The 24,109-nt window shown below is 50.5% G+C and overlaps 1 protein-coding gene across 1 annotated transcript in view; it reads right to left on the bottom strand.

Moving 5' to 3' along the window:
• Window positions 1-24,109, bottom strand: part of PKP1 (plakophilin 1) — a 48,624-nt gene that overhangs the window by 8,274 nt on the left and 16,241 nt on the right. Inside the window, exons 3-11 of the mRNA XM_053998300.1 lie at window positions 21,123-21,544; window positions 12,854-12,998; window positions 10,528-10,735; window positions 9,663-9,840; window positions 7,495-7,609; window positions 5,874-6,029; window positions 5,594-5,770; window positions 3,106-3,259; window positions 2,472-2,658 (exon numbers count right to left, since the gene is read on the bottom strand). Of these exons, the coding sequence (XP_053854275.1) occupies window positions 2,472-2,658; window positions 3,106-3,259; window positions 5,594-5,770; window positions 5,874-6,029; window positions 7,495-7,609; window positions 9,663-9,840; window positions 10,528-10,735; window positions 12,854-12,998; window positions 21,123-21,544 (1,742 nt within the window). The remainder of the gene's footprint in view (window positions 1-2,471; window positions 2,659-3,105; window positions 3,260-5,593; window positions 5,771-5,873; window positions 6,030-7,494; window positions 7,610-9,662; window positions 9,841-10,527; window positions 10,736-12,853; window positions 12,999-21,122; window positions 21,545-24,109) is intronic.

Raw genomic sequence — 24,109 nt, 5'->3', positions numbered from 1 at the left:
GAAGAGAGCATCTGCAGGAAACACAGACAATTACTTAATTGGGATGCTCCAGGAAGAAGAAGAAACCACATCCATCAGATAAACTGCTGAACTCTTTCTGCCTTTCAGTCAGAACCCAGCTATGAGAAACATGAGGAGAAAGAAATATGGGCAGGGAGGAGAACATGGGAAAGGGCAAGATCCATAACTCACTGGTCTGGAACCTGGAGTCTCTTTCTAAGCTATGACTCTGAAGTTGTTTGAGCAGGTGGAGCTCCTGGTTTGCAGCTGGTAATGCAGTGAGAGCCCAGCTCAGAAACACAGGGCAGAGGAGACACAGGGAGGGAGCACCCAGACACCAACCCCAGCCTGGGGGTCAGGGAATGTCCACGGGGATCTGAGGCAGATTAACAGAGAAAACTGCAAAATCCTGACAGGGTGCAGGGTGTCCCTGGGTCCTTCCTGGTGACTGGGGCACCCTGAGCCGCCTGTCCCCCCTCTCTGCTGCCTGCGGTGCTGGGAATGACAAGGTTGATGATGTGGGACTCACCACATTCAGAACCACAGTGGGGACCTGGGGGCTTCAGCCAGCCCTCAGAGGTGGAGATTTATTGATTTCCAATGGGGAGGGGGAGGCTCTTTCTGATGTAGGACTGGACAAATCCCACCCTATTTTTTTTTTTTTTTTTGTTTATCTTCACAGGCAACATGTGACATTGGGAAAATTTCACCTTGGGACCCAGCAAGAGCTGGAAGTCTCTCCAATATCTGCTCTACTGGAACAGCCTGAAATAATACAGCTTGGACAAGTAAGATTAGTCTGGGATGGAAATTGTTCTCTTTTTCTTTTTCCGTAAGAATTGAATAGCATGAAAATCTCTGGGGACAAAAATGAATAACAGAGACAAAGGAACAACTCAAGTTTTGGACATTGTAAGAACTGGGGAGTTTCTTGCGAGGATTTTGTGATCCAGGCAGGACTGGAGACATCTCCAGAGTTTGGTAACTCCTCACAGTTCAGTGAGTCACCTCCAAGAAAGCTCATCCCCAGCAGCCAGGGCAATTAAAGTGTTCCCAGCGCGGGTTGTGCAAGGCTGTGCTGGAGCAGCAAATTACTGAGCACAGGTTTGAGAGAGCCACAGTGGGACTTCAGCACGAGTAAATACCATTCAAAACAACGAGGGCTTAGGAGAGGGCTGGGTTTCATGGTAATTGGGCTCGTTGGAGAGTGGAAGCAAGTAAAAGCAGCAAATAGAGCAATGCTCCTTGGCCCAGGCCCAAACTAAACAAGGAGGCCCCGTGTAATGACAGAGAGCGTCTCTGCCATGGAACGAGAGGTGGATTGGAATAACTTTATCAAAGGATGATGAAGGCATGCAAATGGATTGTCACAACAGAAAACAATGGGTTACTTGTCTAAGGCATTTTAAAACAAAGACAGATGGCAGGAGAGATGAAAGCCTAGGAAGGAGAGAACATGGTCAAAGATAATGGAAGTTTAACACCAGTTTGGCCAGAAATGAACACAGAACTTGGCAAGGTTTGACAGGCTTGTGCTCCAGGGAATATGGATAACAAACAAGACAGAATTCCTGCCATCAAACCCCAAACCAAGTCCTAAAATAGAAAGAGGCAAAATATTATGAGATTGCTCAGCTGGCATAAAATACAGGAGTAGACCAGGGAGGTACTTAAAATAATTCCTGTCTAGAGCTGCATCTTGAGGAAGATGATTCAACTAAAAGATGAACAGATTTGCACATAAAAGTTAAGCACAATTCTTGTGTACCTGCAGTGCTGAACCTCAGACCTGACCTTCATGACAAGGTTTGAGGGAAGCCCAGGAGCCAGGAAGTCACTGACATCCCCTCTTCTGAGGGCTGGAATTTTTCATAGATCAGAGAACCCCAGAATAGTTTGAGTTGGAAGGGACCTTAAAGATCATCCAGTCCCACCCCCTGCCATGGGCAGCGACACCTTCCACTAGCCCAGGTTGCTCCAAGCCCCACCCAACCTGGCCGTGGACACTTTGAGGGACGGAGCAGCCACAGCTTCCCTGGACAACCTGTGTCAGGGCCTCCCCACTGTCATGGGGAAGAATTTATTCCTAATATCCAGTATAAATGTCTCCTCTTTTAGTTTGAAACCATTCCCGCTTGTCCTGTCACTATCTGCTTGTGTAAAAAGTCACTTCTCCTCTTTTTCATAAGCTCTGTAAGTACTATTTTTAAAAGACTTTAAGATGTTGGTGCTTCAGTTCTTTTTAGAATTTCCTAAAATTCAACCAGAGTTTCCAGAGGCCTCTTTGTAAATCCACCCTGGGTGGCTCCTGCCTGTTTCCAAGAAACCAGTGCTGAGGATTTCTGCCCACCAACATACCCAGTTCCTTTATTAGGAAGGAATAATGCTCTACTCTGGCTTGGAAGGGTGCTGGGAAGGCTCTGTGGTCGGTCTGGCTCTGTCCCTGCCCCTGCCTTGTGCCCCACACTCACCCGTTCCGGCACAGGCTCACTACATTATTTAGCAAATTGCTGGACAGGTAAGACTTTCCCAAGTGGGGGTTGGACATGATGAGGTTCCTCAGAGTGTAACAAGCTGATGTCATGATCTCCCCATAGCTGCTGGTGTTTCCAGACTGGAACGACAGGAGACGGGACACATCTGGGAGCACCTGGTGAGCTAAAGAGGTGGAGGAATGTTCCAATCAACAATTAAACACAATCTGGCACAAGTGAATGATGCTATTTGTGTTAACACCAAGCAGAGTTATCTCTGCAGGGAGGCACTGGAAGTGTTGGACAGCAATGGCATCATCGTCATCAGTGGATTTTCCCAAGACAAAACAAGGGCTGCAGGCCTTTGGAAGGGCAGTGCTGTTGGCCATGGACACTGAAGTCCAACTCAGTTCCCAAAACACTGTCACCCTCGTGGTCCTGCAGGTTTGTCACTGTCCATAAAGCACAGCACATGTCCCGCAGCCCTGGTGACTGTCCCTGGGGCCAGAGGAAGTGACACTGCCCTGCCAAGTTCTGGAGCATGGCTAAGTCTCATTATGGGGCTTACAAAGAGAGTTGGGCAGCTCCTGCAGAGCTGAAAGCTGGGATCCAGCACAGGGGAAGGACTTACCCATGGTTTTGTGGAGCACAGGATGCCTGGACATGTTGCTCAGCAGAGAGGCCCCGGAGCGGACGACCTCGGAGCTGTTGGACTGGAGCAGCCGAGCGATGCGGGGCAGCCCCTTCTCCTTCAGCCCAATCAACTGGCTCATGGCATTGGACATCTGAGGGACAACAGAGGTGTCCATGACTTACAGTGCCAGGGGGAAACAGCTGGGATGATGGTCAGAACTGGAGGAATGTGACTGTACCATAAAATGAGCACTGTACAATCCTTTCTTCTGCTGCCATAATCCCACTTACTCTGTCAGTTTTATCTCTCTTCCCCACAGTTATGGGAGCCTGGAGAAAAGGAGGCTCTGGGGGGACCTTCTGGCTCTCCTCAACTTCCTGACAGGAGGATGCAGTCAGCAGGGGGTTGGGCTCTGTTCCCACAGAACAAGGGACAGGACAAGGAGAAATGACCTCAAGCTGCCCCAGGGGAGTTTAGATTGGGTACTGGGGAAAATTCTTCATCAAAGCAGTTGCCAAGCAGTGGCACAACTGTCCAGGGCAGTGGTGGATTCACCATCCCTGGGAATGTTCAAAAAGTACGTGCATGGGGCATGTGGGGACATGGGTTAGTGGTGAACATGGGTGAACAGCTGGACTTAGTGATATTAGAGGGCTTTTCCAAGCTTAATGATTCCATTATTCTGGGACATTTGAAAAGTCAGCCTCTCAGGTGCTGTGATGCAGCTGGTTCTGCTGTTCTCTGGAGCCCCAGTGGAGCAGTTGATCACTTAACTGATATTCCAAAGGCTGGAGAAGTTTTGCTTTCATATCCATGTTGCCCTTGCCCTTCACAACCCCCTGGCAGCTGCCTGCCCTGGCCCTTCACAGCTCCCTTCCATGCCACAATGGGCTGGTGGGGAGCAGGAAAAGATAATGGATGCCTTTAAAAACAGTCTGAGGACCAAAAGGCATCTTAGATGTGATCTTGTGCTTGTAAATGTTGAAGATCTCAAGATGCAGCCAGGGCAGATAAGCTCAAGCATATCTCCTGAGTGAACTGCCCTTATTGAAAGAGCTTAAACTGAACTTCTCAGCTGCCCCACCAGAAAGGCTGCTGGAGACACTTGTCCATCAACAGTGAGATGGGAATGGAGAGAAGGGTCTGGAGAACATGTGCCCTGTTCCACATTCCCACCAGCAGGACTGGGGTGTGTACAGCGCAGCTGAAGGATATTCAGAGCCATCCTCTATGAGCTAAAGGATCACAGCAAGCTCCGTAAGCTCATCCCCAAATTCACTTTCCATCAAATGACAGCTCCAGCTCCAGCTCTGAGCTGGAATGAGACCCTTGAGGGGAGGAGCCACTTCTGCACATCCAGACAAATTTCAGCCATTCCATGCCAGGAGGCTGAATTAAGTTGCTCCAGCACTGTCAGAGTGAGGTTTGGTTGTTTGTCCCTTGTGCAATGTTGTTGATTGCTGAAATTTTCTTTTCCCTGGAGCACAAACTCCAGCCCCATTTCCTTGACCAGCTCTACCCATACGTGACAGCCTCTCTCCACCTTCTGGTTCGTGGCACTGCTTAGTTAAATTGCCAAAAGTCAAGGTTCCCAATTATTTAGCATGGAAATCGTTGTGACAAAAGGAGATCAGAGCTGGCAGGTTAATACCATCCCAGAAAGGAAGGCTCCAGGTGAGTCACCCGTGTCTCTGGGTGGGACACGCCCCACACGTGACACGCCTCTCCTACCTATGGAATCATTATCTCTTTATCTCCCCATCCATCTTATTTAAATTGGGATTGATGGAGTTGGGCACAAACAGACAAGTCAAGGGCTGTCCCAGGGGAGGCAGCCTGCGAGGACGTGCCCAGGGCAGTGACGTGGGCCCGCGGAGCCGTGGTTGTGACGCGTCCCTCACGGTGCCACAGCATCACCCAGCCCCTGGCACTGCCACGCTGCCGTGCCCACGGGTCAGGACATCTGTCACAGCTAGTTTACAGGTAGCTCTGAGGCGTGGACAAGCCACAATCCACAGCACAACCCACCCTGTCATTAGAGCCACCTCCCCTTGGAGCGCACGCACGGGCGGTGGCTCAGAGCCCTTCTCCCATCTCTCATCACATCTGGCTACGGGTGCACATCTGGGCTCACCCTCACTGCTGCCCAGGGGGAGGGTGCCAATAGTAGCAGCTGCTGGCAGTGCGACCAGCAGACTGGGGAAACTTGGAAACGCAGTGTATGGGTCTGGGACAGATCCTTGGGATGCTGGTTGTAGCTCCCCATGAGACCCTGAGTTTGGAGTTAGTATCCCACTGGATCAAACACTATGGAAAGACTAGCTGTGGTGTTCTGAGGTTTAAGGAGGACATTTTCCTTTTTCATGGCTGAGAAGTGATGATGATCAGTGACCTTAGAGGTCTTCCCAACCTTACGTACTCTCTGATTCCATGGAAGTGCTGTCACATTTGAGTGAACACATGTGGAGGAGAGGGAAGCTCTTACCAGCCCTCGGCTCGCAGTGAGGTTCTGCAGAGCTCCAGCACAAGCTTCCAGGGTGGCGTCCTTCTTGCTCTGATCCATCAGGGACAGGTAGGTGCGGATGGCATCTGAGTGGTAGAGCCAGCTGGGGCCTTTGGGTTTGAAATCTTCCTCAGGAAGGGGAACCCCGTACTCATCATTCTGCAAAGACATGAGAAACAGGGAGTTCAGATCCTGCTCTTCCTTTGCAGCCCCTGCCTGGGGCTGAACATCACATTCCCAGTCCCTCTGTGGCACATCCTACCTCCATTTTCCCACTCCTGCTGTTGAAGCAGCCTGTGAGAGTTTTGTCCATGTAAACGCTCCGGGCCATGTGGTTGAGCTGGGTGTATTTGTTGGGAACTTCAGCATCCAGGCGGTAGGAGAGGTTGTGCAGGATGCAGATGCAGTTCTCCACAGACTGCATCACCCCCAGAAGACAAATGCAAACATCACATTAGTCAGAAAACTATGGAGCAGCACCAGAGAGGACATGGACTGGGCCATAATCAGCTTTTTAGCACCACAGATGCTCTTTAGCCTGGTTCAGGGAGCAAGGGATAGGAGGGAAGGAGCTGGAATCCTGGAACAGATGTGAAGAGCTGGAATAGATGTGAAGGAAGGATCTCAGTGAGCTGCTGACCCAGAAAACCTTGGGAGGTCTCACTTGCCACAGACAAGTTGGCAAACAGGAAAAGAGAGTGTAAGAGTGGTTGGATCAAACCATGAAATTCCAAATCTTGAAATGCCCCTCTTGCCAGGAGTAACTTCCAATGACTCTCTCTGAGTCACAGCTACAGATCAGGTGACACTTTTTACCAAGAACAGGCTTTAAGCCTCCTCTCCCTGAATACCGGAGTGCCCAATGGGAAGAGCAAGGGAGAATTCTGGCTGGATACCCATAACCAACACAAGAACCCATGGTTACATTTCCAAAGAGCTGTGTTTTGTGTGTGCTGCTGGACAGGGGCTTCCTGCAAAAGCCATCCCCAAAAGAGGGTTTGCTCAATCCAGAGAGAATTCAAAATAACTTTGGTAACTTTGAGGGTTACATCCGAAAGGTGTCTACAAACACTTTTTTGTCCAAGGCAAGTGCTGTTCACATGCAGCCATCAGTCACAGTCAGGGGACTGGCAGAGAGATGCCAGCTCCTGGCTTCCTGCTGAACATGGTGCCAAGCTGGGGATTATACACTTGAGTCCTGCTGGATGGCAAGATGTGGGGGTAAAGAGCAAGAGATGGAGATTAGGATGCTGGAAGGGGGAAGGGAAGGGAAGGGAAGGGAAGGGAAGGGAAGGGAAGGGAAGGGAAGGGAAGGGAAGGGAAGGGAAGGGAAGGGAAGGGAAGGGAAGGGAAGGGAAGGGAAGGGAAGGGAAGGGAAGGGAAGGGAAGGGAAGGGAAGGGAAGGGAAGGGAAGGGAAGGGAAGGGAAGGGAAGGGAAGGGAAGGGAAGGGAAGGGAAGGGAAGGGAAGGGAAGGGAAGGGAAGGGAAGGGAAGGGAAGGGAAGGGAAGGGAAGGGAAGGGAAGGGAAGGGAAGGGAAGGGAAGGGAAGGGAAGGGAAGGGAAGGGAAGGGAAGGGAAGGGAAGGGAAGGGAAGGGAAGGGAAGGGAAGGGAAGGGAAGGGAAGTATTCTGGGGACTCAGGAGCCAAAGTATTTTACTGTTCCTCTGTGCTTGTTAAAATAAAATTTTAAAAGCTCAGCTCTACTTCAGGCCCAGAGGCCCAAGGACTTGCAACCCTCTAACAGATCCCACTGGGACTTGGAAGGACAAGAGCAGCCAGAGAGTCCAGCCACCTCTTGTGTTCATTAGAAAGGGATTTTGAGGCATTCCCAAGGCTGCAATTGTTAACTGTGGGGCTGGACAGCCCAGGGCAGCAGCTGGTACCTTGTCGTCGGGGCGGCTGGAGGCCACGCAGTTCTGGGTGTAAGTCATGACAGAGTCGATCAGGCCAGGGTAATTCCTCATGGTCTGGCGCCCCATGTCTGCAGAGCTCAGGTTCCTGAGGAAGCCATCGAGGAGCACCACAGGGAACAAGGAGGAGAGAGGGTAAGTTGGGCCCTGTTCTGGCTATGGTTGTCACTGAATTTGGAGATTTTTTGGCAGCTTCAGCAAGGCTGAAGAACTGCTCCTGTTTTGAAGGCCTTTGGTGGGACTGCACCAGTGCACAGCTCTCTTGCTGCTCTTTAGGACTGATTTCACCTGGAACATGTCCTGCAAGGAGCTCTGCATAGAAGACACCCTTCTAGGGACAGTCACTAGCAGGAGGTTGCCTCAGAGGCTCTGCATGTGCCACTACACAAACACTGTGTCCTGAGAGGAGTTTCCAAAGGGAAGACTGGCTAAAGACCATCTGGGCTTGTTGTGATCATCAGGAAGGTGCACAGGGTTGTAAGCACAGACCTACCCAGGGTCAGCAGCAACGTCTGTGTGGGAAATGGGCTGGAGATGCTGGAGACAAGCAATGGCTCTTGCCAGAGGGACTGACCCATCTGTGAGGTCGAAATGGGTTCCTGGACACTGGCAGCTGTCAGGACAAGGGAGTTTTTCCAGTAACAGGATATGGATTTTGTTGTTTTGCTCTTTTATTTCTTCCCTATTTTACTGCCTTATAGCTTGTAAATGAAAAACAAAGAGAGGTTGGCAGTGGTTATGAGATATTCACTGCAGGCATTCCAGAACTGGATCTGATGTTCACTGTGATTTGCAGCCTCCTCATTAACATGGATTCATCTGCAATCCAGAAATGCTTGAGCAGCAATGGCTCAGGCCCAGGGCAAACCCAGGGCTGTTCTCATCCCTGTGTTCTGATGTGGCAGGGCAGTGACTCACAGTAGTCCTGGCTCAGCCTTTGGAGCAGGGGCTCTGGATCCAACTCCCAACTTCCCTCACTCTCCCTGCTCCCCAGTCCTGTTCCCTCAGGCCTCTGGAGCTCTCCTTGCTGACCTGCAGCCGCCAGTCTTCCTTGAGATGTTGGGCACTGCTGCCACAGGCTGGGATCAGTCTCAGGAGGCAGAGCTTACCTCCAGTTAAACGCCACAGGGTTTTTACAAGCAGTTGCCATTGTCTTTCCCTCATTTTAGTGGGATATTTAGGTAGGCTGGGATGGCCTTAAAGCAGAGCAGCTCATACCCACTGCACCCCACACATCCCGAGCCACAGCTGCTCGGGGAGCTGCCTTCCAGGACAGGCAAGGAGGGAGCAGCACTCCCTATCTCCCAGACACGGTTCCCAGCCACAGAAGCCGATGGTATCAGGTCTCCAAAGGCCCTGCCATGATCAGCCTCTCGTTTCATAAGCAGCTCCAGCTCCCGCGAGCTGCATGTCTGGGAAGGGCGCGGCCGGCGCTGCCTCCCTCGGGGAGAGCTTCCCTTGATGAAAGCACCTCATTATACAGGGCAGGTTTTTTGCCCCACTTGTTCCCATTGAGACAAGGAGCTCGTACCCAAGTGGAGGAGGAAGGGAGGAGAAACAGCAAGTCAGGGCGAAGTTCCTCTACAAAAGGACTCTGGTTTCCCGTGCACAAAATAAACTAATCTGGGCTCAGTCTGCACCTCCTGTTTCGTAGCTGAGTCTCCAGATGAAATGAGCCAGGAAAAGTCCAGGACAATGGGACTGTTCTGTACTAAAACAGTTATCAAAAGAAGTATGAAAATGCTTGTTTTCCCCACATAGAGAATTCTGTCGTTTTGTCACCTAAATCCTAAATCAGTTTGCTTTCTTTGGAAGCCTCAAAACTCTAAAGGCAAAATCTGTCCAGTTTCCTGGTCTGAGTTAAACACTGATGGGTTTCATTAGTGCACAAAATAACTTCCATTTCTTTTGAGAAGAGACTTAGCAAGAACAAAGCTATTAAAAAGAAAAAGCTACTAGAAAAGTATTTTACATGTTATTTTTTTCTGCACCTTCTCTTAGTCAAGAAAACTTCCTCAAGAAGAATTTTTCATTAACACAGTTGTAATGAGCATGAATTCAGCTCATTGTAAGAGGATTTAGATGGCTTCAGCTTTTGCCCACAGACACAAGCTACAGTCAGTCCCTGCCTGGTGACTCACCTCAAGCACCCTGTGGCATTGAAGAACACTTCTGGGTCAATAATTTCTCGTGTCCTGTTGCAGCTGCCATCAGACCAGCCCGAGAAAGGGATGATAACACAGTCTGTCAGCACGGGCAGAGCCTCCTGTATCAACTCTTCTTTTAGTTCATCAGTGGAGGAGAGGTTCCAGAGCAGTCCTAGGAAGGAGTGGAACACAAGCTCAAGCACAAGGTCATGTGCATTAGGAACTTTGTTTAGGTCAGGGTAATTCCAGGACCAAAATCCTTCTTCCCTTCACCACTCTGAGCTGAGGGTGCAGAGGCTGCCTGAAACCTCAGTCCCTGTCCACCCCTATGGGAGACAGGCAGGATGGGTCCACGTGGAAGTGGGCATTTAAGCATCCTTCCTCCTCCCAGAATTGCTGTTTATTGCTATTAGGTTGCAGGGGGCAGCATCTCTCCAGGACCTTGAAAAGGCTTGCACACAAAACTTGGGACACAGCTGAGGGTGACCTGCACCAAAAATCTCCCATCAACTCCTCAGGCAAAGGTGAGGCACCAAGGAGAGAATCCAGCCAACTCTACCGGGGTTGGCAGCTCCCTTGGCCAGCCCTGGGAACAGCACAGGGGCCAGGGTGCAGGGAAGCGTGGGAATGGCAGGGTGACCATAACTGGGAGGGGATCTGGGGCAGGTGCTTCCCCAATGGGCACTTAGGAAGTGAGGAGTCCTTATGGAACATGGAAGGGCCAGGACCTCCTCTGCTTTCTGATTTAGGTCACCCTTTGGTGCAAGAGGAGCAGAAAACCTCCTCTCTGTGCTAGGGTAGCACCAGGGCTACGGACCCCAGGCAAGGGGAACCTCAGAGCTGAGCAGACTCCGGGTACCTGTGAGCTGTTTCTGAATTTCAGTGTTCCCTGTCCTGCGGAGGAGGCTCACACACTCCCTGATCCCGTTCTGCCGCCGGGTTTCGATCTTGTTGGTGGGGTTCTTGAACACCAGGTTCCGGAGGGCTCCGGCTGCTGCCCGCTGCACGTTCTGGTTCTGGCTGCGGAGCAGCTCCACGAGCTTGGCAATGCCCCCCAGCCGATAGACCTGCACAGGAGAGACACGGGACAGACATGGGACATGAGCATGGAGCATGGGGAGAGACATGGGACAGACATGGGACATGAGCATGGGGAGAGACATGGGACAGATACAGGACATGAGCATGGAGCACCAGGAGAGACATGGGACAGACATGGGACATGAGCATGGGGAGAGACACAGGACAGACATGGGACATGAGCATGGAGCATGGGGAGAGACACGGGACAGACACAGGACATGAGCATGGAGCACCAGGAGAGACATGGGACCGACAGCTGCCAAAAGCACAGCACCAGGACAGACATGGGCCATCAGCACAGGACACAGGACACTGCTGGGACAGGGACACCCACAACTGTCCCAGCAGTGCCAGGGGTTGGACAGCCGATCCTGGGGGAACTGGAGAAGCAGAGCTGCCAGGGAACGAGGGCCAGAGATGACAAGTCTGGTTCAGGCTGTGGTTCATGAGCACAGAGCTCACACACACACAGAGACGGGAGGTTGGAGCCAAAAGCTTGAACTACAGGAGTGGCTGTCTGTGAGTAATGGCCATGGACAGAGTCCTTCACCAAGGGAAATGTGTTCCTGCAAACTTTCACCCACCTCCACAGTCTGCACCGAGTGGAAATGCTGCCTTGTCTATGTGCAGAGGCCATTTATAGCCATCTAATGACATGCTGTGGCCATTTATCTGCATCCTGAGATGACAGGCTGAGCTGAGAGGGATGGTCATGGCCAGTGCCACCACCCTCGAGGTCACCCACAGGCAGTGGAGGGAGCCCAGACCTGCAGGACACCACACACAGCACAAGGAGCTTTGAAGGCGAATCCCTGCAGCTGAGCTCTCCAAGTGCTGAGCGTTCCCGCTCTGGGATGTGCTCTGCCGTGATCCCGCCCGGAGCCCTCCTGCCACAAACGCCCCCTCGGCTGAGGGTTGCTGACAATGGACAATAAATGAGCACCTTTTGGAAGGGAAGGAAAACAAGCGTGTGCTGGGATGAGTCACCGACCTGCTCTGGCACATCTTCCTGGGAAGGATGGGACGGCCCAGTGCTCAGAGAGGGTTTGCAACGGTAACAAAGGGTGTGGCCACCCCACAATCGGCCACCTGAACGTGGGCTGGGCACCTGCACTCATCCAGGCACAGCCAGGGCACAGGGGCACAGCCCCACACTGGGCCAGCGCTTCCAGCGCCACTGTTGTGCCAGGAGAGGGAAAGCCACTTCTGGAGGGTTGGCATCTCAGTAAATCCAGGGTGGGGATAAACTTTGGTGACATCCTTGCCACAGCAGATCCATCCTTCAGTCTGCCCCCTTTGCTGCATGTTGGCAAAGGAAATGAGGAGTAAGAGCATCAGAAAAATAACCTGTGCTATAAGAGCTTCTCTGTGGTCAGGTATCACAGAATCACAGAGGGGCTTGGGTGGGAAAGGACCTTAAAACTCATCTTGTCCCACGCCGTGCCATGGCCAGGGACACCCTCCACTATCCCAGGGTGTTCCAAGCGCTGCCCAATCTGGCCTTGGGCACTTCCAAGATGGGGCATCCACTGCTATGGATGTGCAAAATTATATTTGTACATGATCGCTAATTAGCCCATTGGCACAGGTGGCTGAAATAATCTGGAAAAGGGCTGTGAAAAAGGCTGGCAAAGAGCTGCAGGGTCACTGACCAATGCTCAGCAGAGGTCACAGTGGGATTAAAAGCAGCTTTATCCAGCTCTGACTGCAGTTCTAAGATAGTGAAAGATTGATACAGAACTGGGTGCAAGATTGATGTGGAAGTGGGTGCAGTTGCCCCCAGGAGAGGACACTGGATAGCAGCTTCCACTCTGTCAAACCCCATCACCCTGTGCCACAGCAGCTCGTGGTGGCAACAGGAACAGTCTCCTCTGCTACTCAGAAACTATTCCAGGCATTAAATCCTGATCAACTGCTCTTGTGAGAAAGCGGCCATCAATAGCTGAAAAATCTATTTAATTGATACCTGAGCCTGACTAAAGAGGTATAAAGCACCCTCATGAAAACCAAGGGAACCTATGGATCCTTGGCACTCAGGAAAACCAGTCCCATCCCTCTCTTGTGCCATCAGCCCTAGTGTGGCACTGGAGGAGTCTGCTCACCTCTTGCTTGGCAGACTCATCCTGGAAGCAGGTGTGCTGCAGGTAGTAAGCCCCCATGGCCTGGTACTTGTCATCGGAGGAGCACAGGAGTTGGATGGCCTTCTGGATGGTCATGGTGCCAGCATCAATCTCGTCACCACAGATCCTGAGTCAAAGAGAAATCCAGAACTGGGTGAGTGCTCAGCCAAGACAGCTATGTCAGCACTGGGAGTTATTGGGAAGGACTCAATGATAAAATATTATCACATTGCGACACAGACAACACAGTGCACTTCTAGTGGATTTCTCTGTCTCAAAAAAAGAGATGGGAAAGACACAGTGAGGAGCACTAAGGGTAATAAATTCCAGATCCAGTCTATCTGTCTCGCAAAGGAGACAGAAAATGAAAGCTGGGTTGAGGTGGTGGATATCTGATCATGCCCAAAGTGGAAGTTTAATGAACAGAGACCCAGTTCACTGTTCCCCAAATAAAGGAGTGAGTGGACAGGAGTGAAACCATCCACCAGGTCGTGAGGACAAGGTAAGACAGGCAGGTGGTTTTCTCACAGCGTGGGATTCTTTGATGTGAGAGGTGGTGGAAGCAGAAATATGAGAGCAGTTGATGGTCTTGGGAAGCTGAAGCAGATCCCTCAGGAAAAGGCCTGTCTGGAGTGATGGGATGGACAAATAGGCAGTTTATGAAATGCTAATAATAGCTCTGAGACATCCTGCTCCCAGGGGATGTTCACATTGGCTGTGTGCATGCTCTTTTAAAAGCTGACCACTGTCATCGTCCCTGTTAGAGGTAAAGAATGTGCCTGCAACTCAAGAGGAAGCATATTAATTCCTCTGGCTTGGGGCAGGACTGGAACCTCAGGAGAAATAGAAACATCTGAAGGTTCTCCCACTTGTTTAGAAATGTGCAGGTCCTGCTCTTTTAGCTGGTTCTTATTCAGTACCATCTGTGATGTTATAACCACATAAAATTAGAAAAGGGTCCAAACTTTCAGGGGGGGTCTGAACTACAAAGCTTGTCTGTGCTTCCAGTTATAGAAATTAATGTCATTGAAGGTTCCTGTCTCCTCTCAGCACCCTTGCAGCTGAATCTTGCAGAGGCTGCATGGGGATCTCAGCTCATGGCAGTGGTGGCTGCATTAATTTGCAAAGTCCAGGACTGAGGAGAGTCAACCCCAAACTCCTGTTTGGTTTTACTGTCAGCAGTGATGGGATACAAAGGAGAAAGGCTTCATTAGCAGTGGATGGAATCCAAAAGTGTGAGGGCTTTCCCAGGCCAGTGAAGTCGTGGCTGATGATGTTCCCTGGGACTGATGGGGAGTTTTACCTGGAGGTCAGGAAATCAGTCCCTGACTGAACCACATTTATTTATACACATTTTTGCTACATGTCATACCAGGAGTGACTCTGTAGAGGGGCTGCTCATCTTCAGACAATGCCACAGACCAACAGAACAGTGATTTAAAATAAGTTCTTTAAATGAACCCATTACATTTGAAGTGTTAAATTTCACCACAAGACAGTAGCACTTCCAGGCATGGGATGAACAGACTTGCTTTGACTGCACCAAAGAAATGTAAAGAATAAAGGTCTGGAAAAGACATGTGGTCACCACCAGCAGCACTTCCAGTGAGATAAAACATTCATCCTTATGAATCCAAGGGTTCCCTCCACAGAGCACAGAGCAGGGAATAATATGCATAATTCTACAGGGAATTTCACACAAAAGGCAGCATGAGGGACTCTGGTCTCCACTGCCCTCACTGGCATAAAGTTACACTCAGCCTGCCTCACTCAGTCAAGCACCTGTGGAGTCAGTGGAAAGAAATCAGTGGTTCCAAAAACCACCTTGCCTTTCTGTCTTGGACATTTTTCCTAAGAAAGGAAGCCCTGCCCTCTGGAGACACCACTGCCTCTCTTGGTATGCAGGAATGAAAGACAACAGTCTGGGGTTGGACCTTAAGCATTCCATGTCTAAAGGTGGGTAAACCTCATTCCACTTTTATTTCTACACTGCAATAAAACATCACTTCCTCATAAGACTTTTCATTAGTTTGAACCTCTATCAAAACCTGGCAACAAGGAGCTTCCATTAAACTTGCAACAAGGAGACACAAAACTGGAAAGACTAAGTAAACTAGAAATTGTGGAGTCCCAGAAACCTTTGGGTTGGATCCAGGATGTGATTTTTTCTCAGGTTTTTTTTTTTTTTTTCATGCTCCTGAGATGACTGAGCTGAAAACTGATGGATCCTGCACCAGGGAAGGCTTCTCCTTTGGGAATTAGGACCTGGACTGGAGGTATGGGTAGAGAGGCAGATTGGTAAAAATACCAGGTCAGTGGCCATGTAATCATATTGATCTATTTTGCTTTATAATTATTGAATCAAATGCACTTTTTCTGAGACAGAAGGATGTCCACTTGGTCCAGCTGCTCAAGGAAGGCAATTTTCTTCACATCCACTCTGTAGAGGGACAAATTCTCCTTCAGCTGGGAAAAACTGGGGATGCAGGTGCAGTTCTGTGGGAGAAGATGGGAAAGGTTCTCTTTTCCCTGCTGTCTCCTCAGCAGAAATTCACAGCAGGTCAGCAGTCAGGCTCAGTCACACTGCCCAGGAAGCAGCAGAGATTTCTCCTACCTGAGAATAAAATCACCCTGGCAAAGTCCAGCAAAGGAGAGATTGTTCCTCAGCCAGTCAGGGATATTTCCAACCAGATCCACACTGTGGGAACAATAACATGCTCCAAGACAAACTCTTGGACTGAGCCATCTCCAGCCTGGGCAATGTGACTGGTAGGAAGAGCTCCAAAGGTTGTTCTTCCACAAGAAAGAAGCAGACTAAGAAGAGACCTCAGCTAGAAATTACTCAATGGAGACAAAGAAGATCAGATTCTGGTATGGAAGGCAAACAGATACTGAAGAGGATTGGTATCAGAGAAAGGCAATTTCCCTCATGTTTCATGAGCAGATTGTTTTGTGTTAATTCCCATCTAAGTTTCCGTCCTGCTTGTTAGGGCTACAGGTCCCAGGAGAGGAAGAATTAACAAATTCCATTGTTCATTAATAAAATCAGAGTAGAGACTCTCAAAACAGTGTTCAGCACATGCCAGCATTCTATCCCAAATAAAAACAAACCAAAATGAAGGTGCCTTTCATTGTACTTGGTTCTGCTTCCACTGCGTGGCTTAGCCCTGAAGAATTAATGTTTTGATATTGATCAGCTTTAATTATCTCAAAAGACAAGAGACAGATCAGAAAATACCCTCGGCACCTTTCCTGACTATTCCAACAACTCCTTTCCTGACTATTTCAACAACTCCTGTCTTTCTCTCTGTTTGCAGTACTGCCAGAGAAGCTGAGCTCAGGAGAGAACGGTTGCTGGGGACACACTGTCCCTGAGCTTTAGGCACAGCACAGAGACTGCAGCAGCTCAGCTGGGGCCAGGTCGGTGTCACCAGAGCCAAATGTGGCACTAAGAAATCCCAAAGGGTTGCCCCAGTCTGTACTGTCCCCTGCACAGCTGCCAGCAGAGGCATCCAAGACTCTGCCAGAGCAACTCCAAGATGTTACGGATTCCCAGGTGCCTGGAGACACTTGCTTCCACGTGGTCTCTAATGAGGTGTTTCTGTCTTCTCCACACTCAGAGAACTCCAAAGGGAAGAGCATCCACATCTCCCAATGGGGCCAAAGGTAAGTGTGGGTTTGCAGGTGCCCATTAAAGGCTCCTGATCCAGATCAGCAAACCCTCAGCCAGGGACTGTCTGCAGACACCCAGCTCCCCATTCCATGCTCTCAGAGGAGAAAACCCCCTTCTCCGGGAGTGGGATGAGTCTGGGCTCTCAGCCATGTCTCCAGCTCAGACATCTGGGTTTCCCTGAGAACAGCAAGAGCTGTTGGCTTTGTTAGAGAGTAACTCAGGGATCTGTCTCCGAATTCAGCCCTGTTGGCACTGGGCACCTCAGTTCAGAGAGAGGCATCTCCTGAAGGGGTGTGAGCAGTTCAGACCACTGCAGGGCCACAAACACCACGGCCACCACCTTGCCCTGTCTGTTCCATGAGGCACCTGAAGCACAAAGTACAACAGCTCTTAAGCAGAACTAATACAATGTCAGTCCTTGATGGACACAGATTTCTTGTACCTCAAGTTCCAGCTGGAGGGGCACAAAGACTCCAAATTTCCCAGGAGAATTAAACATCCCATTGTTTGTTACTGCTTCTTACCATTGCTCCCTGATGACCAAGCAGGATGTAGAAACTTTTATCCTGAGTGGGCATAAATAGTATCAATAACATCAATAACATTGCAACATGCAATTTAGCCAAAAGTTAAGTGCCCGCTCAGGGCACCTGGAGCATGCTGCCAGTGCCACCCAGCAGAGGGAATGGTTCAAAGTGGGCAGATGTGGCTGGTCTCCACTAGCTACTGAAATCACCAGTGCTGCAGCTTCTAGGGTGAAATATTGCAGCTCTGGGGGATGTCACGAGATCAGGAAGGAGAAGGGTTCTGTGGAGAACAGGGAGTCCCGGACACCAAGAAAATTCCTCCAGCTCTACCAGACTCCAGAGAGCTGCATTTTGGCAAAATGTGACTGCTGCTCATTGAGAGCAACCTTTGGGCAGGAGCCACTGGAATACCCTGAATGTCTGAGCCCAGGCCAGAGATGCTGAGCTTGGAAATGTTGATCCAGATATGACATAACGATTACCAAGGCTCAGGTCTCTGAGTGAAGAGAAGTATGTCTGGAATCCCAGAATCACTGAGGCTGGAAAAGACCTTTGAGACCATCGGGTCCACCTGTGGCAAATCCTCACCTTGTCACCCAGCCCAGAGCACTCAGTGCCACATCCAGGTGTTCCTTGGGCACCTCTAGGGATGAGGACTCCACCACCTCCCTGGGCACCCCTTCCAATGTTTAACAACCCTTTCTGTGAAGAAATTTTTAAAGAAATGGAACAGACATGTGAAAGTCCCTCTCTGCTCACTGAGGCAGGATCATAACAGGGCAGGTGGAGGAGAATAAACTGCATGAGAAGTTTTAGTGTTCAACCTTCTGATCTGGCAAACAGTGCAGAACTCAGATTTCATCACCAGGACCAACAGCATGGGGTGAGTAAACCCCTGTGTCATGATTTAGTTTATAAGGGAATCATAGAATGGCTTTTCCTGACAAACAGGTCAGTGTTACACTGCTCATCAGGCAGTTGGAGGAAAGGGGCTTTGGTCAGAGCTGCTGCTGTAAGAGGGAGGACTCTGCGGGATATCAGTTATCAGAGACAGCTCTTCCCTGTCTCATACAGACAAAGCCGGTTCAATAAATGGCAGCAGTCACATAATCAAGAGGAGTTGTGGAAATTAAATATCTTTGTCACCAAATGCAGAGGGACTGCTCAGCACAGACAGTTTGACAGTTATTGCACACTCAGAATTTTGATACCTACACACCACTCTTGCCACCTGAGAACACTCAGTGACCCATTTTTCCTCTCACACCAGCCAGGGAGACCAGATCCACAGCACAGGATGATTGAGAGGCACCACTGTGGAGCCAGTCCATGGGCATTACAGAGTTTTTACCACAGACAGACCCAGTGGAGCACAGGTCCACTGTAATCCCTCTCACAGCAGTGGAAATCACCCCATGGATCACTTCAGAATGCATGGAAAGCATCCAGCCCTCCCCTGGCTCTTGCAGGCTACTGGCAAACCTGCAGACAAGACATCCAACACATCCCAAAACAGGAGATCTGCAGCACAAAAACTGAACAGAATTCTCCATGTCACAAAGGCACAAACTGCACCTGGAGAATGACCAGAATGAAAGGACAGAGCCCCAAACTGGGAAGTGGCAGCAGCTGTGACCCAGCTGAGCCCTGTCCCTGCATGTGGAGGTTAATAATGGGGTACCTACAAGCAAAGCTCTCCTTACTCAACATCGGGGGAGCCAAGGGAAGATTGAAATCTCTAGGTGGAGAATCCTCCAGACACAGCAGCCCTACATAGCAAGGAGAGCCCAGATATGTTCCTGACCCACCTCAGGAGCCCCTCCCCAACAAGAGCACACTGAGAGCAAGGCCAACAGTGCCCTGCAAGACACTTCTGAGGGCTAAGAGTCATCCAAAAGAGTCATTTTTCCAAAGAGGACAACTTCGTATGTCTCCAAAGCTTTAAGGACAGCTGCTCTCAGCCTCCTCCCCTCTGAGCACAACTCCTGTACCAGGTGCCCCCTGCACCAGCCCAGCTCTGCAGAGCTTCAGGCAGAGCAGGGGCTGTGCCACAGCCACATCAGATTCACCCAGGGGACACAGCCCCAGCTGAGCCCACAGCTCGAAGCCCAGCTTGGAGCCCAAATTGGAGCCCAAGGTTTCCAGAGCAGAACCAGTTCTGCCAGATGAGCCGTGCCCCAAGCCAGGAGTGTGTAAATGGAGCCACTCCCTAACCAAGGGCAGCCAGAGCTGGAGAGGATCCCTCTAAAAACAGCAGCTCTCCTCTCAGAAAATGCCATCATTCTCCAAGTGACCTCTCCCAAGTCATGACCAAGCCCCTGACCATGGCTTTGGCCAGAGCCTGCCAGGACTAATTGCTCCAATGCTGTGTCCTCCCTAGGAGAAGGCAGCTGCAGCCCTGAGTTCAGGCATTCTGCCATCCCCCCCACTACACTTTTCTGCTCTTCAGTGAGAAATTCCCTAGAACAGATCACTTCCAGTTTGTGTAACATCTCTGGATCCTGTTCCAGAGGATTTACAGAGCTGCTGACAGCAGCAAGCCAAAGCCACCAGTGCTCTGGGCTGGCCAGGGCTACTTTGGCATGTGTCAAACATGGAATAACTGGGCACATGGGCAGCCAAGGGTTCATGATAACATTCTAATGGGGCGGTGATGTTTCTTGGCATCCATGCTCTGGGATACACCCTCCTACTCAATCCCAAAGGAGGGAGGCTTAGTCAGAGTAACCTGCGACATTCAGATGTGGAAAAGGGCACAGTCTGGCTTATGCTGCTGAAAGGGAAGGGGATTTTCTCAGTATCTCCATCATTCCTTGGGGCAACAACTCAACAGTTTCAGGCCTTTGGTGGGAGTTGTGACAAAGTCCATGAGACCTGATAAACAGTTTCACACACATCCTGCAGTGGGAAATTTCTCCTTGGGACCAGGGACCACCAGGAATGAATTCAGGAGCTTTTATGGTTTGTGTGACAAAATTCCCCCTCTGTCAGGGAGTTGTGAGAGCTTCTGGGCTGGTGCAGAGCAAGTCCTGCGTGATGGTGATGCAGCACGGGAAGTGCAGTAGCCCCGCGAACTCTTGTGGAAGCTGCAGCCCCTCCCTCTCCAGCTTTCACTGCAATGTTCTGCAGTTCAAAACATGCAAACCATGGTCTTCCAAGGCTTCCAAGACTATGTTTTGTGCAGACCAAGCCTCTCCCAAGGCTGCAACAGAACATGGTTGGTGCTCCAGAGCTGGAGGTAGCACAGGGCATTGGGGCAGCATTCAGTCACCACCCAAACCAGGTGATTGTCAGTGGGAGCTCTGCTGCACTCACAGGTACATCCTTGTGAGGGTCTGAGCTCGCTGCCTCTGCTTGTAGGCAACATCTACAAGAAGGGATCTGATGCTCAAACATGATGGACCATCCTCCACCCTTATATATTTCCTACTCAAAATGAGACTGGATGCTCTGGACAGGAAAGAATTGAACAGCTTCCACTGGCTCCTCTTTCCTGGTTAGTCAGATTATTCCAATTAGGATATTTATTTCAATTTATGACTCAGTTTTTTTCTGAAACCCAAGTCAGACCTTTTGGACAAATGAAGCCGGAGCTGGGTGGAGAGAAGAGAGGGAAACAGCACTGCTTAACACGCTCTCAGTTCTGCTCTGAGTCAGACCCTCAGGAACTGACTCCTTCCAAGACAGGTTTTTTTTTGGGTAAGTTTTCTGCCAGACTGAAGCAGCAGGACAGCCAGAAGAGACACCCTGACACCAGGCCTTCTGCTCTTCACCTCCCCATCCTCATATCATTGTGGGTTAATGCCACCACAGACACTGAGGGATTGCGTTGCCCAATATCACAGAGCTACAGCAGAGATATCTGCACTGAGCCAATCCTATCAGTTCCCCTCCACAGCCCAGGAAACAAAATAAAGCCCTTAAGAGTGACTCATGTGACCCATTTTGCTGCAGGACGCACTGGTAAGGGCTCTCCAGCAGCTCAGGTGCCCGGCTCTGGTGGACAGAGCTCCCAGCACTGTCCACACTCCCTCAGGGTCAGGGCACTTACTTGGAGCTGGACTGGGCCTGTCCATAGACCCCGTCCTGCTTGCAGCTCATCATGGGCTGGGCATAGACCACGTCGGGCTTGTTGCTCGAGGGGCAGGACAGGGCCCGTGCTGGCACTTTTTTACTGGTCCTGCTGGTCCCCTGCTGGGTGCTGCAGCTGCTGTAGATGCTCTGGCGGTTGAGGGTGGCCTTGTGCTCGGCCCGGCCGCCGCCGTGGGCCTTGCGCAGGGTGCCGCGGGGCGGCTCGCAGTAGAGGTCGGGCTCGCTGCGGCTGCTCTTGATGTTCTGCACGAAGCAGTAGTCGCTGCCGGGCCGGGGGCTGCACAGGGCCTTGCCGTGGGCCCGGCTGGCCCAGCCCTCCATCTGGCTGTAGGAGCTGTAGCGCCGGCTCTCCACGTCCCGCTTCAGCGTCCCGTTGTAGAGCTGCCAAACAGCAAACACAGCGCGTTAGGGCTGAGCTGAGCTCGGCACCGCCAGGCCCACCTGGCTGCCTGTTACCGCTTTCCTGGGCCTCTCGAGCATTTTCGTGCCCAAAATTTATCCGAGGTTATCCAACCTGCAGCCCTTACAAAGGAGCCAAACCCCACCTGGATATCAGGGACACTGAGGGATCAGGATGTGGGATCCACGAGCTTTAAAGTAGAACTAAAAGCTGAAACATGACCCTGGCAATAGAGAAAGTGCTTTATTCCCAACACACAGGGTCTAACCCATCCTGCAATTACACGAGCTCACTGCATATCTCTCACCATCATGGAGCTTGATGTCCCATTCTGACTTTCCAGCAATCCCTGCACTTATTTTTAATTTCCTTACGCTCTTTTCTTTCCCTCCCATCTATTAGTTCCTTAGAAAGGGAGTAAAGGGAGTGAAAAATGAGTAAGAAGGGATTCTTGAATCCTGTTTCTTGTGCCAAGAAACAAGTGGAGACAATGAATATCTGCTTATGAGTTACGAGGCGTGTAGTATCTGCTCAGATAATGGGATGCTCTGGGAACAATGGGGGAATATGCAATAAAAACTGAGATGACTAAGACAGGAAGTAAAAAAGAAAGGATAAAAGATGGTAAAATAAACTATCTACAATTAGCAAAACAAAAAGATGGTTTTAGCTGCCCTGCTGTCAGTTCAAAATCCCTTCACCACTTCATCACAAGTCCTCCAGATTTGCATCAAGTTTGCCACACCAGGATTGAATTCAATCTTCTTCTGCAATGTTAAACCCTTGGGATGTCAGTGCTGGCTTGTGGGAGCTTGCAGGGTAATGTCCAAATGAGAGACAACTCATTCAGGTGTCTACTGCAGAAAGGAAAAGAAATTAAACAGTTTTAGGGCTGTTTGCCCTATTATTGCTGAGTTTGCTCTGCATCCCCTCAGCAGCCTGGCAAGGAGATCTCCAAGACATACAGTAAACAGGGATAAAAAGAACTAAGGAATAAAACTGCCTTCCCCATCTCCCTTTGATTATCCTGAGAAAGTTCATCCATGGTGTCCTGTTGGATCAAAGTGTTTTTTTCTCATCCAACTCTAAGCAGTAGCATTTTGGGTGATGCTTTCTGCAAAGGTCACCCAAGGGTCCCTTTGGCTGGGAGAGAAAAGTCAACACGGGCTCCTAATAATTTCCTTGGAATTGTGAAAAGCCTGTGCCTGGTGTAGTAGTTCATGTCACTGAAAAAGAAATCCGTATTTCCTAACCTAGAAACACTCTATGACAGAGAAATTGGAATCCTCTGCCGGCTCACCCCGAGTCCCTCAGCTCTGCCCTAAGTCCATCCCAGCCCCAGCACACTCAGCATCATTCCTGCCTCCAACACTCTGCAGAATTGTCATTATGTTAATTAATTAAGCCAAATATTTCCATTAACAAACCGATCTTCAGGAATGCAGGGAATCCTCTCGGATGTGTCCCCGAGAGCTGCAGAGGTAACGGCTGAAACCCTTCCCAAGGGGCTCTCTGGCACCACCTGGGTGGGACTAAACCCTTTCATCAGCTCTGCTGATGCCCAGATCACTGTTCTTTGAGTCGTTTTCAGACTTTCAGATGTTCATCTAAACAGGTGAATTGCTGCAAGGGGAGAAAAGGGAAGCAGATTCTCTCTGTGCCTTCTCTGGAGGACACAGAACAAACCTGGTGCTGAGTGGGGCAGGGGCAGGTTCAGAGCCTCCTGCAGAGCTCCCTGCAGAGCTCCCGGGGTTTGGAAGGACAGGTCGCAGGTGAAACGAAGAGCCAGGGTGAGGCACATCACAGTAGACTGTGATGAGTCTTGGGGGCTCTCTGGCAGTGGGACAAGCCCTCTGCTGCCCAGGATAAAATCCAGAATGGCCACATACACAGGCTCTCTCCATCCCAGGTTTGCTTGGGATGCAGCACACACACAGCAACGGCAAAGTGACCTTCCATGGAGTCATGATCTACCATATGTGTCCTTCTGAGGTGATATCATCCTCATTTAAATTCATTTTCCTGGGTTCAGAAACCCTGGGGACAGTGAGGGATGGACAGGGTTGCAGTGGGAAGATGCAGGGTGGACTTTGTGCTCAGTGGAGTTGCTGGCAACAGCTGCAGGACAGAGAGCAGCTTAGATGTGAGCCCTGCTGGTTTTCTTTATGAGTCAGTTTAAGCTGGGATTATTCTGTAGGGCTGTCAGAAGCTTGGCAGAGCTGCGGAGCCCCTGGGCATCTGCTGAAACCGACTCAGGGAGCCTGGAAGAGGAACTCGTTGTTTATCTAAAGCTGGGACTTGCTCTGCAGTGCACTCACTGAGGGGAGGGGGAGTTTGCTGAGACAGAATCATGGGTCCTCGATTTCCTGCTGGGTTTTAGAGTGGCCATAGCATTGTCCTCTTCCTTGGCAGCCCTGAGACGGGTGAAGCTGTTTGCAAAGACACCATTCTGCAACACAGGAGCCCTGGGCTGCAAGTCCGAGCAGGTCCTGGCAGGGCGGGGGAGCCTTTTGCAAACTCATGGGAAAATTGTTCCCGTGTGATGT

Source organism: Vidua macroura, chromosome 24 (genome assembly GCF_024509145.1).
Source record: "Vidua macroura isolate BioBank_ID:100142 chromosome 24, ASM2450914v1, whole genome shotgun sequence".
Lineage (NCBI taxonomy): Eukaryota > Metazoa > Chordata > Aves > Passeriformes > Viduidae > Vidua > Vidua macroura.
The sequence above is the reverse complement of the archived record's forward strand: the minus strand, read 5'-3'. Positions and strand labels throughout refer to the sequence as shown.